This window comes from Macaca mulatta, chromosome 14, assembly GCF_049350105.2.
Source record: "Macaca mulatta isolate MMU2019108-1 chromosome 14, T2T-MMU8v2.0, whole genome shotgun sequence".
NCBI classification, from domain to species: domain Eukaryota; kingdom Metazoa; phylum Chordata; class Mammalia; order Primates; family Cercopithecidae; genus Macaca; species Macaca mulatta.
In genome coordinates this window covers 78,860,987-78,880,373 of record NC_133419.1, presented here as the reverse complement: position 1 = coordinate 78,880,373, position 19,387 = coordinate 78,860,987, and the positions used below count along the sequence as shown (strand labels likewise).

Here is a 19,387-nt window from a genome sequence, read left to right as displayed (position 1 = left end):
TTCTTGTAGCACCTAATGCTTTATGGTTAGCTATGATAAAATCTGATCTCTACTACAGCACTTTTTATTTATCGATGAACCCTCCCCACTTTCCCTAATCAAAGTTAATTCCTCATGTCTTCATTGTCCTTGGCTCTTTAAGCCAGTCTCGGCCTCCCATAAACCACAGACCTGCCAGCCCATAAAGGCAAGTTATCATCACCAGCAAATGCCAACTTTCTTGTTTCCAACCTGCTTGCACTCTTAACCGCCTCCCAGTAACTTGGGAAACACACAATCAAGTTTTTGTCATTACTTCTCCAAAAAATTTGTGTAATTGCCTGTGTGTTTGTATTATATCTTTATGTACCTTTTATCTCTAGTAGAACCCAGGAGAAATAGGTAGTTTTTCTAGTAACTAGCCCAGTCGTTACCAGGGGGAGATGCAAGGAGAAGAATTATACCTGGAATTTCAATCCTAACCAAAAAGTATGAAAATTTGAGGGAATTGTTCTGGTGATCTCTAGAGAATGCAGTATTTTTGATATACCCGAAGAAAGTACACTCTGTATATTCAAAATGTGTCTTTATTTGTAATTGAAGAATACTTTGCTGTATTATAACTTCTCAGAGTGTGCAGAATCTTTAGCTAGGTAAGAGGATATAGTTATAAAAGAAAAACAGGAAGTATTAGAATCTGATATGGTGGAAGGGAAACTAAACCTGAAGTAAAAGAGAAAAGAAGAATGTTACATGGAGGAAGAAAAGACAACAAGGACTGGACACAGTGGCTCACACCTGTAATCCCAGCACTTTGGAGGCCCAGGTGGGCAGATCACTTGAGGTCAGGAGTTAGAGGCCTGCCTGCCCAACATGGTGAAACCCCATCTCTACTACAAAAATTACCTACAAAACTGGCTACAAAAATTAGCCAGGCGTGGTGGCACACACCTGTAATCCCAGCTGCTTGGGAGGCCTTGGCAGGAGAATCACTTGAACCTGAGAGGCGGAGGTTGCAGTGAGCTGAGGTCACACCACTGCATTCCAGCCCGGGCGACAGAGTGAGACTCAGTCTCGGCGGGGGAAAAAAACACACAAGGCTTTTGTGGGCTTTTCTTCAGAGGTTCACCTGACCTTGTTGAAAAAGAAATAGTACCATTTGGTCCTAAAATAATTATGAGGCATTGCAAAGAAATGCTTTGCTCAAAAGGTACAGATATCTTAGGGGAAGCAACTTGCACTCTTGTCAAGGAAACATAGGAAATTGACTCACTGGAGAGAATGTGAATTTTCAGACCATGTAAGCAAAGAAAGAACAAAGATGAAACGTGTTCCTCCTGCATACCACAAAATTAGTACCAAGTGAAAATATAATAGTGATGTGGGACTCTATCCAGATGTCTTCTAAAATTTTTATTCAGTGAAAATAGCCTATTTTGATAAGTTCTTTCATACTGATTAGTTTATCTCCCAGAGTACAGAGGAAGAAAATAACGGGAACTACTGTTCTGCCTTTAATTCTAATTAACATTGAAGGATTGTTTGGGAGGGTAGAAGTTTAAGAGTCCATGTAGATGAGGAAAAAGCAACATGGAAAACTGTTGTATGTGCACATATAGTTTCTGCTTCTTCCCCAGTGGCAATTATGCTTCCCTGTCCCATTGATGTGACCTGAGTCATATGACTTGCATTGGTCAAGGAATGTGAGAAACGACAAACATACGTTGCTTCTGTACAAATACTTTGAGTACATAGTCATCCATGCTCTTCTGCCTGTCTGCCCCAAGACCAACAGTACCCTAGAAAGAGATTATTCTATCAGTTTTAGACCAGGATGGACATGTGGCATATGTTTTTAAAAAGTCATTCATTCTTTTAAACTAGTGGTTCTCAACCAGGGATTATTACGTTCCCCTCCTTCTTCACCAATTTGGCAATGTCTGAAGATGTTTTTGGTTGTCACAACTAGGGGAGCACCACTGGCATATAGTGGGTAGAGGCCAGTTATGCTGCTAAATATCCCACAGTGCACAGTTCAGGCCTCCACAACAAAGAAGTATCTGGTTAAAAATGTTATTAATGCTGAGATTGAGAAACCTGGTTGTAAGCTTCTGGGGTTGTTTGTGACTATAGCTCAGCCTAGCCTATCCTGACTAATACAACCACTATCACGTTAATTTTATAATAGCAAGTGCAGCAATAGTTGTGCATAACCAGTTAGGTACACTGGAATTAGGAAGGCAAGTTTGGGAGAAATTTTTTTTTTTTTTTTTTTTTTTACTGTAGCTATCCTACCATGGCATAAGATTTTTAAGGCAACTCAGCTGGGCGCGGTATCTCACGGCTGTAATCCCAGCACTTTGGGAGGCCAAGGCAGGCGAATCATGAGGTTAGGAGATCAAGACCATCCTGGCTAACACGGTGAAGCCCTGTCTCTACTAAAAATACAAAAAATTAGCCAGCGTGGTGGTGGGTGCCTGTAGTCCCAGCTACTCGGGAGACTGAGGCAAGAAAATGGCGTGAACCTGGGAGGCAGAGCTTGCAGTGAGCAGAGATCACGCCACTGCACTCCTGCCTGGGTGACGGAGTGAGATTCCATCTCAAAAAAAAAAAAAAAAAAATTTAAGGTGACTCAAAAGGTTTAGAAACTTCCAGTTACACTATAACTATGCAATTGCAGATATTCCAGATAAATAAAAGCCAGACAGAAAAGTCTAAAGTCAGTGTGGTTACACAGTGAACTCTCTCCTGAACTCAAATATTAAAGGAAGTTTATAATCAAAGATAAATATGAGTCTTTTATATTCCTCTAAACATAGCATTAAAAGAATTAAGATCCAAAATTAACATGATTTAGATCTGCATGCAAAAAGCCCCAGAGGGCTTTTGTTTGTTTTATTTGTCTTAGCAGCAAGATCCAGCAACAAGTACATCTCTCATTTGATGCTCATGAACTACAGAGAAAGCAGAACATCTAACCAAGGATTGCCTCATCTTCATTATCACTGGTCACCAGCCTCATCTGGACTACCTTCTTCCGGTTATTCCATAGTCTCTGATTCTCCAGCATCTTTTTGAGGCAGTAGACCTTTCTAGCCTTGGCTTTAAGCTTTACGTGTACTCACAGTATCAAAAGTGATTACTGCCAGGCGCAGTGGCTCACACCTGTAATCCCAGCACTTTTGGGAGGATGTGGCGGGCGGATCACGAGGTCAGGAGTTCAAGACCAACATGGCCAACGTGGTGAAACCCTGTCTCTACTAAAAATACAAAAATTAGCTGGGCACGGTGGCACGTGCCTGTAATCCCAGCTACTCTGGAAGCTGAGGCGGAGGTTGCAGTGAGCCACTGTACTGCAGCCTGGGCTACAGAGCGAGACTCCATCTCAAAAAAAAAAAAAAAGTGATTACTACCCACCCTTGTCCCATGGAATCACTCCTATTTTGAAACCTTAAAAATGATAGATTTTGAATATGCCTATCCCTTCTTTTTTTGTTTGTTTTTGTTTTGTCTTGTTCTGACAAGTGTTTCATGTATATAGTGGGTATAAGCAACACTCTAACGTTATGGGGTATAACATACTGTTTTGATATGTGTATACAATGTGGTATGATTAAATCTAATTAGCACATCCTTCACCTGACTTACCTATCATTTTTATGGTGAGACATTTGAAATTTACACTTAGTTATTTTAAAATACATAATACATATTGTTGACTATAGTCACCTTGTATGTAATATGTCTCATAATCTATTCTTCTGCCTGAAATTTTGCACCTTTTGGTTAATAACTCATTCCTCTGTCTATCTGAAACTTTGTACCCTTTGATCAGCAACTCTTCATTCCCTTCCTTTCCACTCCAGCCTCTGGTAACCATTCTTTTATCTATTTCTATTCTTTCAGCTTATTAGTTTCCACATGTAAGTGAAATCATGTGGTATTTGTCTTTCTGTGGTTGGCGTATTTCACTTAGCACAATATCCTCTGGATTCATCCATGTGTCACAAGTGACTGGATTTACCACTCTTCTTAAGGCTGAATAGTATTTTATTATGTATAAATAGTATTTTATTGTCCATTACAATATTTGTCCATTCATCTGTTGATGGGCACCTGGGTTGTTTCCGTGTCTCTACTATTGTGAATAATGCTGCAGTGAACGTTAGAGTGCAGATATCACCACCGACATACTGATTTCTATTCCTTTGGATATGTATACCCAGAAGTGGGATTGCTGAGGTGTGTGTTCTGTTTTGAGGTTTTTGAGGAACTTCCATACCATTTCTCATAATGGCTGTACTAATTTACATTCCCACCCGCAGCGTATGAGTTCCTTTTCTCTCCAAACTTATTTTTCATCTTTTTATAAAAGCCATTCAAAACTGGGTGTGGTGGTGGCATGTGCCTGTAATCCCAGCTACTCAGAAGGCTGAGGCAGGAGATCGCCTGAACCCAGGAGTTCAAGTCCAGCCTAAGCAACATAGCGAGACCCCATCTCTATTTAAAAATATAAATGTAGGAAGGAAAAAAAAAATTCTAACAGGTGTGAAGTGATAGCTCAGTGTGGTTTTAATTTTCATTTTCTTAATAATTAGTGATGTTGAGCATTTTTTCTTGTACCTATTAGTCATTTGTGTGGTTTTTTTTTCTTTTTTCTTTTCTTTTTTTTTTTTTTTAGAAATGTCTGTTCAGATTCCTTTACCTTTTTTTAATCACGTTGTTTTCTTGTTGAGTTGTATGAGTTCCTTATATATTTTCTTATATATTTGGGGTATTAACCCCTTATAAGATGTATGGTTTGCAAATATTTTCTCCCATTCTTTGAGTTGTCTCTTCACTTTGTTAATTGTTTCCTTTGCTGTGCAGAAGCTTTTTAGTTTGATACCATCTCATTTGTCTGGTTTTGCTTTGGTTGTGTGCTTTTGGAGTCATCTCCAAAAAGAAATCATTGCCCAGACCAATGTCATCGAACTTTTTCTATTTTTTTTTGAGACAAAGTCTGGCTCTGTCACCCAGGCTGGAGTGTAGTGGCGCTATCTCGGCTCGCTGCAACCTCCGCCTCCCGGGTTCACACCATTCTCCTGCCTCAGCCTCTCGAGTAGCTGGGACTACAGGCGCCCGCCACCATGCCCAGCTAATTTTTTGTATTTTTAGTAGAAACGGGGTTTCACCATGTTCGCCAGGATGGTCTCAATCTCCTGACCTTGTGATCCACCCGCCTCGGCCTCCCAAAGTGCTGGGATTACAGGCGTGAGCCACCGCGCCCGGCCTATATTTATTTCTAGCAGTTTTATGATTTCAGATCTTTTTTTTTTTTTTTTTTTGAGACGGAGTCTCGCTCTGTTGCTCAGGCTGGAGTGCAGTGGCCGGATCTCAGCTCACTGCAAGCTCCTCCTCCCGGGTTTACGCCATTCTCCTGCCTCAGCCTCCCGAGTAGCTGGGACTACAGGCGCCAGCCACCTCGCCCGGCTAGTTTTTTGTGTTTTTTTAGTAGAGACGGGGTTTCACCGGGTTAGCCAGGATGGTCTTGATCTCCTGACCTCGTGATCCGCCCATCTTGGCCTCCCAAAGTGCTAGGATTACAGGCTTGAGCCACCGCACCCGGCCGATTTCAGATCTTATATTTAAATCTTTAATCCATTTTGAGTTAATTTTAGAGCTAAACAAGGATGGAATGCTCTGTTTCAAGGCTACTGTTTCTCGGGCTTTAAATATTTTCAAGCAGAGGCAAGAGAGCCACTGGTTGACTATTCTCTTCCAAAGTTGATTGCCTATAATTCTAAATTTAACACTCTGGATTGAAGGTAAGAAAAGAACAAAATTTTTACCACGTGTCTCTCAACTCCTGTCATATTTTAGCCATATCTCAAAGCAAGACATGAGGAAATAAAGATACCAGACTTTCTCCTTGCTCTAAGGACAGAAAGAATAACTGCAGGGTCCTGATTAGAGCTCAGCCATATTAATTGTGTAGCTGTTCTCGCTTATTCTTATTCAGCCTAGTGATGAGGATCAGAGCTGAGGTTTTTCTCTTTAATGATAGTAATGAGGATAAGGTGTACAGCATTGGGGGCAGATTCTTGAATTATTCTTTATTAATGTTGATTATTCGTAGAGTATATCTCAATCAAAAGTTTCTAAATCAAAACTGGGAAGGGGATAGCTTAATGGCAGAGTGAGGTGAAGTTTTAAAAATGTTTATAAGGTAATGTGACATTTAAAGATTAAAATGTGTTTTATAGATTCCTCATTTTTCATTTGTTACACTAAATCTTAGTTTTGTGCCTTCAGGTTCTTGGGCTTAAAAATGTCTACCTGCCCAAAAGACAGGAAAGTCACAAAATAATACAGATAGCAATTTTTTTTTTTTTTTTTTTTTTTGGGAGACAAGGTCTTGCCGGTCACCTAGACTAGAGTACAGGTGGTATGATCATGATTCACTGCAACTTCGAACTCCTGGGCTCAAGTGATCTTCCTGCCTGAGCTTGACAAGTAGCTGGGACCACAGTCATGCACCACCACACCCAGCTGCAAATAAACATTTTTAAATTATTTTGTAGGGACACAGTCTTGCTGTGTTGTCCAGGCTGGTCTCGAATTCCTGGCCTCAAGCAGTTTTCCCACCTCAGCTTCCTAAGTAGCCAGGACTACAAGCACATGCCACCATGCCCAGCCACAAATAAACATTAAAAAAATTTTTTTTTAATTATTTTTTGGGGGGGCAGACAAAATCTCACTCTGTCATCCAGGCTGGAGTACAGTGGCATGATCTTGGCTCACTGCAACCTCTGCCTCACGGGTTTAAGCAATTCCTCATGCCTCCCGAACAGCCGGGACTACAGGCATGCGCCACTGTGCCTGGCTCATTTTTGTATTTTTGGCAGAGAGGGGGTTTCACTAGGTTGGCCAGGCTGGTCTCAAACGCCTGACCTCAGGTGATCCGCCCACCTTGACTTCCCAAAGTGTTGGGATTACAGGCGTGAGCCACTGCACCTAGCCTGAAAAATTAAATATTACTAATTTTGTAAGAAAATACAAATAAAAGAGGAAAACAATTCTAAAATACCTGTAATCTCATCACAGTAGCAACCCAACATCTCATTATGTAGATAATAGTCTTTTTTCTAAAATGTATCTGATAGTCTGTTGATGTACATTTGAACTTTTTGTCATAAGTAATGCCAAACATCCTGCGTGTTAATCTTTTTTTGCATCTCTGATTTTCTTAGGATAGGTTCCTTGAACTGCTTGCTGAGTCAAAACGTATTGCATTTTTCAGGCGTTTGGTTATCTGTTGCCAAATTGCTGACCAGAAAGGTTGTATCAGTTATGTGAGCGTATTGGTTTATCCATTCTGTTATCTGTATTGTTTATCTTATTTGCCTATATTTTTTCTTTCAGACTTAGTTTTGCGGATATATTATCTTCTTATAACTTTTTTTTTTTTTTTTTGAGACGGAGTCTTGCTCTGTGGCCCAGGCTAGAGTGCAGTGGTGCAATCTTGGGTCACTGCAGCCTCCACCTCCTGGGTTCAAGCAATTCTCCTGCCTCGACCTCCCAAGTAGCTGGGATTACAGACATGCACCACCAAGCCCAGTTAATTTTTTGTGTTTTAGTAGGGATGGGGGTTGTACCATGTTGCCCGCAAGGTGGTCTTGAACTTCTGAGCTCAGGCAGTCTGCTCACCTGAGTCTCCCAAAGTGCTAGGATTACAGGCATGAGCTACTGTGCCCGGCTGTCATCTCCATTTGATAACTCCAGAATGGTATCTTGTTCTTTTAATTTTGTACTTCTTTGATTAATAATCAGAATTTATTTTATATGTCCTAATAGCAATACTACAAATTAAACTCTTCATTGCCACGTTATAAGAGAAAACAGACAAAAATACACCTTAAATGTTTAACTAAAAAGGAAAGCAGTTAAAAAATTGTAATTCCGATCAATAAACTATTAAACATTAAAGCTATTAAAACAACGTGAAGTATTTTTACTAATATAGGAAAAATATTAGTTTGTATATTTGGTAAGACAAGTGGTAAGTTTTTATCTGTAATTATACTTTTTAAATGTATAAGAGAAAAAATATGAAAGGAAATCCACAAAAATGTAATTGTTTCTGGTGGTGATAGGTGATTTTTAATGTTTCATAATTTTTAACACTTTCCACATTTTTATAATTAACATTTCTGTCACATTTATGAAGAAAATACATTTTTGTTAAGTATACCACACAAATGGTACAAAAGAGAGGAAATTGTCCACTTGTAATTGTATGTAGTCAGTAAGATTCTGGTAGGTAGTTAATTAGCCATTGCCAAAATGTTAAACGTTTACTTGCTTCAGAAACTGACTGTTGGAATCACCTGAAAATATAATGCTAATAATTTTTTTTTCCTAGGTTGCTGCTGTTGATCTTCTGGTTCCTGGAGTTGGGGAGCTCTTTGGAGGAGGCCTCAGAGAAGAACGATACCATTTCTTAGAGGAGCGCTTAGCCAGGTAATGGTCAGACCTAAAAGAAACACAGTTTAGAAACTGAGCATAAGGCGCTCAGAGGTGGTCATTGCGTAGTAACAGAGTGAAGACCCTGGGCCTCAGTGCCTGACAGAACTGGATCTCAGATTCTCTGTGTCCTTGAGCAAGTTGTTAATTTATCTCTGAGCTTCCCTTTCTTCAGGAATGGAACTCTTACATGAAAAACCCACAGTGATATTTGCCCACTATTTTTACATACCTTTCCCTGTGGAAAGTAGCTTTTTAAAAAGTTAATAATAAAATGAGAAGAGAGAGTTCCCCCTTAAAACTTGTCCTACATTTTTATCTTATCTGTATTCTTTATTTACTCTCAATTATGATTGGCAGACTTCTGTAGAGACATAAAGACAGACTCTGAGCCAGGGAAAGGATGAAGTTGGGGAAAGAAGACTAGTCAGATAGCATTTAGAATAAGCACATTTCACTTCCTCAGATTCTCTTCTATGTAGGGGTCTTGATTTAGCTATTTGATTAAGTTTAACTTGCTGTTTGAGAACTGGGAAATAAATCTGTAAACACATAGAGAATGTTTCAGAGACGGGGAGTAAGGAATTGCGTTTCTAATTGAACTGCCGCTCCTACATATACATGTGTATGCCATAATGACTGCCTAAACTAACCATACCTGTTTTCCATGATTTCTACTTTAGTAAAAGTACTGCCAGACTTTAAAAAAAAAAAAAAAAAAAAAAAAGACTTTTACTATTCTGTATGCCTCATTCTCTCCAGATAGTACTGGGTTTCATAGTAACCTGGAAAAGCCATAATTATTTGAAAATACTCCGTTAGCCATTTGTGAGGCCTTCTTTTCCTAATGGGGAAAATGTTTTAAAAGTTGATGCTTTGTCAAGGTCCCAACCTATATGTAAAAATCTTGGGTAACTTAGTTTTGTTACCCCACTCATCTGGACTGCTCTATTGGGTTAGGATCCAAAAGAAAGGTGTAGATACATAGGTTTGAGAAAGACTCTATATTCGTTAGATCACTAACTCCTTACTACTATTACAGTGTTAAAAAAGTCCTGAGAAAGCTGTGGAACTGAAGGTCAGACTCTAGTTGGAAAGAATCTGAGTATTCTCTATGTTTTTTAAAAAGCACAATACAAATCACACATGGCAAGAAACCTCATCTGTTGAAAGATTAATTGGTCTGTTTTCTTTGCTTGCTTCCTTCCTCCAGGAAACCTTTCCTCATAACATTAAAAGTTTACCTAATACCTGATAATAGCCACATGTATGTTTCTTAATGAAGTGGATATATATGATTCCCTATTTCAGGGATTTGTCTGTGGCTGCTCTTCATGTTTTCTGTATTTTTGTGTATTTGAATTTTTCATATTCGTGGTCACATTAGATCACTGTAGTCCAAAACACGTTTTTTAAAGGGCTGAGTTGAATTTCAATTAGCACTAAGAATTTTAAGTTTTATTAATAGTTCTCAAACAAGAATCAATTTGCAACTATATTATAAAGGCAGCCTCAGAATCTATATTATTGTTTTAATGTTGAAGAACGAAAGTTTTGTCTATGTGTCCCTCATCTGTGTGTGCCTCCCAACAACCTTAACTGGTAATAATAGTGCTTTTCTTTTTTTTTTTTCTTTTCTCTTTTTTTTTTTTTTTTTTTGAGATGGAGTCTCACTCTGTTGTCCAGACTGGCGTGCAGTGGCATGATTTTGGTTCACTGCAACTTCTGCCTCCTAGGTTCAAGCAATCCTTCTACCTCAGCTTCCCAAGTAGCTGGGACTACAGGCATGCACACCACACCCAGCTAAGTTTTGTATTTCTAGTAGAGATGGGGTTTCACCATGTTGACCAGGCTGGTCTTGATCTCCTGATCTCAGGTGATCCTCCCACCTTGGCCTCCCAAAGTGCTGGGATTACAGGCAGGAGCCACTGCACCCTGCCTAAAAGTAGTGCTTTTCTTATGTCACAGGATAATAAACTCATCTCAGGTGAATCCCTTCCTTTGGACTCTGGATCATATTTTCTTTCTATAACATTTATTGTCTAAACCATTTATTTGATAACATTTTGTGCTATTGGTTAACTTACTGTATAGTTTCAGCTCCTCAACTATATTGAGTATTACTTGAGAGCATAGGCTTTGTCATCTACTTCTTTATAAAGAGGTCTTTATACACACCCAGAATAAATGTTTAGTGGTTAATAGTTATCTTACTGCCATTCCCTGAAAGAATTTTATTTTCCTTTAACAGATCAGGACTTACAGAAGTCTACCAATGGTAAGAATGTGGCCCCTAATAATTCTTACTCTAGCTGCTTGTCTGTTGCCTAGAAGCGTTTTTACTTGTATCCCCAAGACCTGGTGAAAGAGTGTGAAAAACAGTGAGCTTAACTCTTCTTAGGTCAGGGAAGGGGTTGGGGGCTCAGAAGATTACTTACTTCTTTTGGGTTCTTGAAAAATAGTAATAATAGCTCTCATTTCCTTACTACTTATTGTGTGTCAGATAATTATGTTAAAAATTTTATGTATATTGGCCGGGCTTGGTGGCTCACGCCTATAATCCCAGCAGTTTGGGAGGCCAAGACGGGTGGATCACCTGAAGTCAGGAGTTCGAGACCAGCCTGGTCAACATGGTGAAACCCTGTTTCTACTGAAAATACAAAAATTAGCCAGGCATGGTGGCAGGCACCTGTAATCCCAGCTACTTGGGAGGCTGAGGCAGGAGAATCGATTGAACCCGGGAGACGGAGGTTGCAGTGAGCCGAGATCATGCAATTGCACTCCAGCCTGGGGGACAGGAGCGAGACTTCGTCTCAAAAAAAAAAAAAAAAAAAATTGTGTATATTATCTCATATAATCATCTTATCACCCTGTGAATTAGGTACTATTATTAACCCCTTTCTTATTACCCCCTAGGCTTGAGGCCCACAGATGTTAACTAATTTAGCCAAGATCACACAGTTTGAGGGATGGAGATGGGACTTGGTCTCTCTGAATCAAAATCCTTGGCTCGGCTGGGCGTGGTGGCTCATGCCTGTAATCCCAACACTTTGGGAGGCCAGGGTCAGTGGATCACTTGAGGTCAGGAGTTCCAGACAAGCCTGGCCAACATGGTGAAACCCTGTCTCTACTAAAAATACAAATACTAGCAGGGCATGGTGGCGCATGCCTGTAATCCCACCTATTCGGGAGGCTGAGGCAGGAGAATTGCTTGAACCCGGGAGGCAGAGGTTATAATGAGCCAAGATAGTGCCACTGCGCTCCAACCTGGGTGACAGAGCGAGACTCCATCTCAAAAAATAAATTGATGAATTTTTTTAAAATCCTTTCCTCTTTACCATTATGCTGCAATTTCTTTTTGTGTGAAATTAGAGACTTGAGCTAAGTGATCACTAATGTCTCCACAAACTATAGAAATCTGAGCTGCTTAGGGAGGACCACGTGTCTGTACTCATACATTCACTTCCTCAAAGTTGTTTTGGTTTTCCTTATGAAGACTTTTTCTTCAAGTACTTTTCAATATATATAAATTTTTATTTATATTTCTATATTAGCACTCCTTCAGGATCTTGGTATAATAATATCAACAATATTATTCATCCTTTTGCTGTCCTCAGGAAGAGGAGGGGGCAAGTTACCTATACCCTTGCCTTTTGGTTTGGAAGGAGATAGGTTTCAGAGATGAAAAAAATCTAAAATTGGCTTCAGGTGATGGCCTTTGAATGCCTTATATTAACCAGTAATGACCTTACGTATACTTAATCTCTCTGAGTCTTGGTTTTTTGGCTGTAAAATGGAATGATTATCTCTTTCACAGAGTTATTGTGTAAATGAAACAATACAGGTTAAGTATCTACATATAGTGGAAGCTTAGTAAATGCTGGTTTCCTACCCCCTTTCTTTCTTTGTTCTGGGTCTTGCTGTTAGGTAGATAAGCCTGATGATTGAGCAAGCTTATGCATGTTATAGTTTGTAAAAACTAGCCTTAAAAAAAGCTAAACACGCCGGGTGCGGTGGCTCAAGCCTGTAATCCCAGCACTTTGGGAGGCCGAGACGGGCGGATCATGAGGTCAGGAGATCGAGACCATCCTGGCTAACATGGTGAAACCCTATCTCTACTAAAAAATCCAAAAAACTAGCTGGGCGAAGTGGCGGGCGCCTGTAGTCCCAGCTACTCAGGAAGCTGAGGCAGGAGAATGGCTAAACCAGGGAGGCGGAGCTTGCAGTGAGCTGAGATCCGGCCACTGCACTCCAGCCTGGGCGACAGGGCGAGACTCCGTCTCAAAAAAAAAAAAAGCTAAACACACAGTGGCTCACAGCTGTAATCCCAGCACTTTGGGAGGCCTAGGCAGGTGGATCACTTGAGGTCAGGAGTTCGAGACCAGCCTGACCAACATGGTAAAACCCTATCTCTACTAAAAATACAAAAATTAGCTGGGCGTGGTGACAGGTGCCTGTATTCCTAGCTACTCGGGAGGCTCAGGCAGGAGAAACTCTTGAACCTGGGAGGTGGAGGTTTCAGTAAGCCAAGATTGCACCATTGCATTCCAGCCTGGGCAGCAAGAGCAAAAGTCCGTCTCAAAGAAAACAAAACAAAACAAGCTAAATACAAACTGCACCCCAGCCTGGGCAATAGAGCAAGACTCTGTCTTTAAAAAAAAAAAAAAAAAATTGGTTAAATAAGTTTAAGCCTTGAAAGTCTTTATTAATCATTTTAGTACCATTCTTTTCCCAACTAAAGTTTTCAAATCCTTAAGATCTCCTTGAATTTGCTTCCTTTTATCTTAGTGTATTAAAGGTAAAAGAGAGCTTAGACATCTTCATAGCTGTGATATCTGCTAGTGTTCCACCATATGGTGAGAAGCCACCCCAGATGGCTAAGAATTTACTCGCTTCCTATTTCTATCTGCCATATGCAAATTAAATATATAACTAGTTCCACAAATTTCATAGCATCTCTTCCATAATCTCACTACCCTGGAACCAATTTAACAATAATCAAACAAATATGTATACATTAGAAAACTTTTTTCTTAGAAATGGATTTTTTCATCTATCAAAGCAAAAGCAAGAAAAATGCTACAGACTGAACCCCTCTGCTGAATACAGTTTGCGGATATTCATGCCAGTATTTTAATATCAGTGTATGAGAAATTTAGACCCATCTAAAACTATTGCTGGAGTTTCTAGCAGCCATGTCAGGTCCTGCAGGCATTTATGACAGGTAGTTTGGTGTGCTGTTCATTTCATCACTTAGTCAAAGTGTACTCTGTCCCCATGCCTTGTAAACTTTAAAGTTAATTTAGCAACTGAACATTCCAGTTATTCAAGACTATGTGCCTCCCATTATTTCTTACAGTTTTTACTAATCTGAAGTTTTATGCTAGATATTCCTGTAATGTTGATCTCTTACCTGATTACAACTCATCTGGTTGGAATTAATCTTTTCTTTTAAAAAGATAAGTACTTAGACTTAACTCCTTACAATAGCAGTATAAGTAGCCATTATTATTAATGGTGGGGAAATAGGTTGATGGACAGTCTTTATGATTGAGGAGCCAAGTAGCTACAAGTTATGTTGCTCACGGCTTATTATAGAACTGATTTTACAAATCATTCAAGAAAATATAAACTTGTTTGGTTTTTTTTGTTTTCTGTTTTTTGGTTTTTCTGAGACAGAGTCTCACTCTGTCACCGAGGCTGGAGTGCAGTGGCTCCATCTCTGCTCACTGCAACCTCCACTTCCAGGGTTCAAGCAATTCTCCTGCCTCAGCCTCCTGAGTAGCTGAGATTACATATGGGCGCCACCACACTTGGCTAATTTTTGTGTTTTTGGTGGAGATGGGGTTTCACCACGTTGGCCATGCTGACCTTGAACTCCTAAGCTAGTGATCTGCCCACCTTGGCCTCCCAATGTGCTGGGATTACAGGCATGAGCCACCGTGCCCGGCCGATAAACTTGTTTTAGTCAATATTATATAACTTAAGAATTTCCCCACCAAATGACATAATAAAATATTTATAGTTGTCCTTTTTCTCTTTTCTTCCTAAAACTTTTTCCAATGCTGGTGTGTTAGAATCTGAGTTTCAGTCATGGCTGTGCTGTTGTCTTGCCATGTGGTCTTTAGTGAGAAAAGAATGTGCCTGGATGAGTGAGTTTCAGAGGCTGTCTAGCATGTCAGCAAAATGACTCTGGGCATCTTCCTTAGGCCTGAGGCAGAGAATTAAAGGTTTCTCCTCACTCTAGCATTCAAGCATATATTTTTGTGCCTTCAAACAAAACTTCATGTAATTAACACCTACTCTAGAACATTCCCTAGTGATAAAACGTTGAATGAAGCACAGTTTCTGCCCTGTTGTAGCTTATAGTCTAATCTGTAGGATATCTTTTCATAATGTAACAGGCAAAACTCTGCACTCTCCTCTGTGTATTGAACAGTATGATTTTGGGAAGGAAAAGAAAACATTACTAACATACCAAGAAATAAAAGAGGCAAATATTTTCAAGAAAATTAGTAAATCCATAGAAAATCTTCTATAGCCTCCTGAGGCAAGTTTTCTGTCATAAACGCATAAATATAATAGCTTAAAAAGGAAGAGTGACCAAAGCCCATGACTGCTTGACAGGATCCACTGCTATTTCTCTGGGTAACCTTGGATAGATTATTCAGCTTCTTCCTTTCCATTGTCTGTCTGTGGAGGGGAAAGACTGGTCTATCGCAGTGAGGTAAATAATAACAAATGATTGCAAAGTATGTTTGAAACATAAAATTCTACTCTTAACATCTGGTCTTATACAATATATATAGATGATGATTTTCTGTTTTTGAAAACAGGTATCTGGACCTTCGTCGATTTGGATCTGTGCCACATGGAGGTTTTGGGATGGGATTTGAACGCTACCTGCAGTGCATCTTGGGTGTTGACAATATCAAAGATGTTATCCCTTTCCCAAGGTTTCCTCATTCATGCCTTTTATAGCTAGAAGATTGGTTAAGAAAAAGCACCCCATGGCAGAGGCACTGCACAGGATTGTACAGACAGTACAATGCATGTTTGGATTTTAGAAATGCAGATTTCAACATGTAATTGTTGTGCCATAAGATATCATAGAAAAAATATAAGTGGTTGTGATTTTCTTAGAAAGTTGAGGGTATTTCATGTAAGGATGAGCTCCCCCAAGAAGAGGTACTTATAGCAAGGGGACTCTCAAATCCATTACCTCAATTAAGAAGAAATGAAGAAATTGAATTAGATAGTCTCAAAGTTTCTTTTAAACTCTAAAACAGAATGAGATAATGTATTTTACTTTGTAATCATTAAATCACTCCCTGTGTAATTTTTGAGAACCATCTAGTAGCTCAAAATAAAATAATGTTGGATCTTTTCTCCCTTGCCATATACTTTGTGATAAATCCTTATCTCATTTTCAGTACTTTCCTAAACATTGCAGAAAAAAAATATTCCTTAAAGTCTTAATTGATTTAACGAAGTAGCTATTCTGAATTGAAATCTCCTTTCATTGAACTGGATGAAAGAAATCAGATTTAATAACTGTTGCTTTTCCATTTTAAAAGCTGTTGAGATATTACATTAAGTATTTCAACTCTTTAATCACTGTTGTGTTATAATTTGTTTATATTTGATGTTTATAATTTCTCTAATAAAAGCGATTTTTTTTTTATTGGCGCCGATGGAAAAAAAGTTATATATTTTTAAATTTCATTTGGTCCTTTCCCAGTAAAATTGGAAGAAAGGTATTTTCAATCCAAGATGAGGATGGAAATTTGGCTGAGCCTAAAGGATGGGTAATTCTAGAGTTAAAAAGTACTGTGGTCAGCTGGGCATGGTGGCTCACACCTGTAATCCCAGCACTTTGGGACGGCGAGGTGGGTGGATCACTTGAGGTCAGTAGTTCCAGACCAGTCTGGACAACATGGTGAAACCCCATTTCTACTAAAAATACAAAATTAGCCAGGCGTGGTGGCAGGTGCCAGTCATCCCAGCTACTCGGGAGGCTGAGGCAGGAGAATCACTTGAACCTGGGAGCCGATGTTACGGTGAGCAAACAACGTGCCACTGCCCTCCAGCCTGGGCGACAGAGGGAGACTCCATCTAAAAAAAGAAAAAAAAAGTAGTGCGGTCTATGAGAGTGAAAAGAGCACTGATTGGGGAGTTTGGAACCTGACAATTCTAGCACTTTGGACAAGCTGCTTACTGTATAGGAACTCAACATCATTTTCTTCAGAGTTGATATAATACGTGTGTGTGTGTGTGTGCATGCGCACACACACACACATGCATATGTTTAAAATTGAAATGCTACATAAACTTTTTAAAAACTTGTTTTAGTCTTTGTCTTCATTGAGTTACATGTATAAGGACCTATAGCAAATTGTATTCTCAGTGGAATACGCATGTATCAAGTAATTGTAAATGGGCATGCATGCCTGAATAATCAGTTTTCTAAGTCTCATTAGATGGGTTCTCCTAGATTATTTCCTAATGAAGTTTGTATGTATACTTTAACCTAATTTAAAATCAAACAGCTGAAAAGAAACAAATTCCAGAGCCTTAAGAGTTGGAAGACACCTGAGAGTTTGCAAAGTTGACCTTCTGCCTAATGCAGAGAGGTTCCGTTTACCTGGGCGCTTGGTTTTCCAGTCTCTTTTTGACAAAGAAATCAGTGTCCAACAAAACTGCTCATTCCATTTCTGAATCTAATTGCTAGCTTTTACTGAGCTAAAAATCTCAGGAAAATCTACTTCCCTGGAACTTTAATCCCTTGGGCTTAGATATCAAGTTTAGGACAGACTAAAAGGGATAATTAGGGCTTCCATAAGGCTTGCCTCAACCATAATTAGAGAGAGAAATTCATTTGTTTATTCAACAAATATTTGAGCTTCTTTTATATGCTGAGACTATGTGGTAGGTGCTATATAAACAGTTGTGAACCAAACAGAAATGACCCTGCCTTCATGGAATTAAATAATATATTTGAGAAGATATATAATAATTAAATAACTGATTTCAAAATACAGTATGTGCTGTAAAGTTACATGAAGAACAGGAAAGCATAGATATGCGTGCTAGAAAAGGCATGTCTGAAAAAGTGACATTTAACCCTAGACCTAGAAGATAAAATGCAGAAAACATTTTTAAAATATTTGCAGCATCAGCCTGTATTGATTTGGCATTCAGGTATTAGTAGATACCATATTAATTTAGTGGAACAAGGGACATTTACAGACCCAGAACCTGGAGGCACTGTAATTTCCAGGCTGTCAGGAATTATACCTCCCATGATTTTTGAGGGACCTGATAGAATTGTAATGTTAACATGACAGAGCTTAACAAAATAATAGTGATGGAAAGACTGCTGAGTTAGAGAAACCCCAGGTTGTGGACCCAGCATTACCATAAATTCAGTTGTAGAGCATTAGGCAAGTAAAATAATCTATGTGGCCTCCAGTTTTTGCATCTACAGTACTATCACATTTTGAAGTAGGTAAGCTCTGTGGATCCTTTTATCTCTTAATCTTCTGTGAACCTGTGCTGGACTTGGTCACTAATAATTGATTTAGAGTCTAACCTTTAGGCAATATGTGGTCCCCTGTTTTAGTACATATTAGGTCTCCAAAATGTGTAACTAAGTCACATCGCTGAAAGTTGAACAATAGACTTAAATGTGTTCCTATACTGCATATGTGGAAGGAGGAAAGGTCCTTCTCAAGGCATCTTGCCTTTTTGATAGCGTTTTCACCAGTGTATTTCCGAAACTTTATACATTATTTTCCTTGATAGTTTATCACACAATGAATATCTGGTTGAAGCCAAATACTTTGCCACCTATAGCAAGCCTAATAATTTGTCTTTGGCGCAATAGTTCTATTTTGCCAATAATTGAACAGAAACAAAAATTCATGTCAGACAAAGATGATGAAAATGCCAAAACTGAACTGTTGCTTGCAGGCAGCATCAGCAGGAAAATACTCAAAATGTTTACTCATCAGCTGAGAGATGAATATCTAAATTATACGTTGCAAGCAGTGTTGTATAAGTCAATGTATAATGACTAAAAATATGGATTCAATAGTTGAGTACTGTCTAAACTGTAATATCTTTTAGTGCTCAGTTTCTGAGTTAAAAGGTGATAAAAGGGTTAGTTTTTCACTTGAGTAACCAGTTTCCAATGAGGAAAAAAGTCAGATTATGTTTTCCCATGATTTACAAATGTCACCCGAAAATAACAACCCCAGCAGCCCAAGTAGAAGTATGTTCTGAAACTTAGAAATGTTTTTTCCATTATTTATTCTCATTTCAAATTTTGAGATAGGTTGAGAAAAATAGTTGCTTTCCATCTGGCTGTCCTTTTGCCTGGGGAAAGTTGTGCTGTCATGTTTTTAGGTCTGACAAGAACTTAATTGTGTGAGTGATCCATTCCAGATCTAAACATAACTCTCCAACCCTTTAACCCAACCCAGAGACTCTTTAACTGTCACAGAGTAGCAAAAGAACTGTTTGACCTTTTGTTCTTGTCAGACTGGATCTGCCAGAAGCCTCCCTCTACAATGTTATATATTCATATTCTCTATAAATTGAATGTAGACATTGAAGCATGACTGAACAGGCATTGAAGATGCACTTGGTGAGGTGGATTAACTCTACCCATCTTTAAATCCCTTGCTTCAGATAATTATAGATGAGAGATGCTTATTTGGATTGTATTGCTATTTATTCTTACGTTTATTTTAGTAGTGGTGAGGCAAGAACATAAAAATGTACAGTTGAAAGACAGATTGGCCTGGGTTGATTGATAAGTAATGTGTGGGATGTTTTGGCTTCTGATTAATATTTGTATTCAGTCTGCAATCTAAAGTATGTATAATTAAAAGAAACAGGT

At 39.0% G+C, this 19,387-nt stretch overlaps 1 protein-coding gene across 34 annotated transcripts in view; it reads left to right on the top strand.

Annotated features, from left to right (window-relative positions):
- The window catches only part of NARS2 (asparaginyl-tRNA synthetase 2, mitochondrial), a 137,527-nt gene extending 121,656 nt beyond the window's left edge, over nucleotides 1-15,871 (top strand). For 20 of the 34 annotated variants that reach the window (XR_013404219.1, XM_077964086.1, XM_077964087.1 and 17 more), the window contains 3 exons: nucleotides 8,384-8,481; nucleotides 10,736-10,762; nucleotides 15,321-15,871. Coding sequence is in view for 32 of the 34 variants with exons in the window: in XM_077964086.1 (XP_077820212.1) it covers nucleotides 8,384-8,481; nucleotides 10,736-10,762; nucleotides 15,321-15,465 (270 nt within the window). In the remaining 2 variants the exon portion in view is untranslated. Of the gene's footprint in view, nucleotides 1-8,383; nucleotides 8,509-10,735; nucleotides 10,763-12,993; nucleotides 13,156-14,163 lie in introns of those variants that run through there. The other 14 variants (XM_077964090.1, XM_077964067.1, XM_028833867.2 and 11 more) reach the window with 5 other exon arrangements.
- Nucleotides 15,872-19,387: the final 3,516 nt, after the last annotated feature.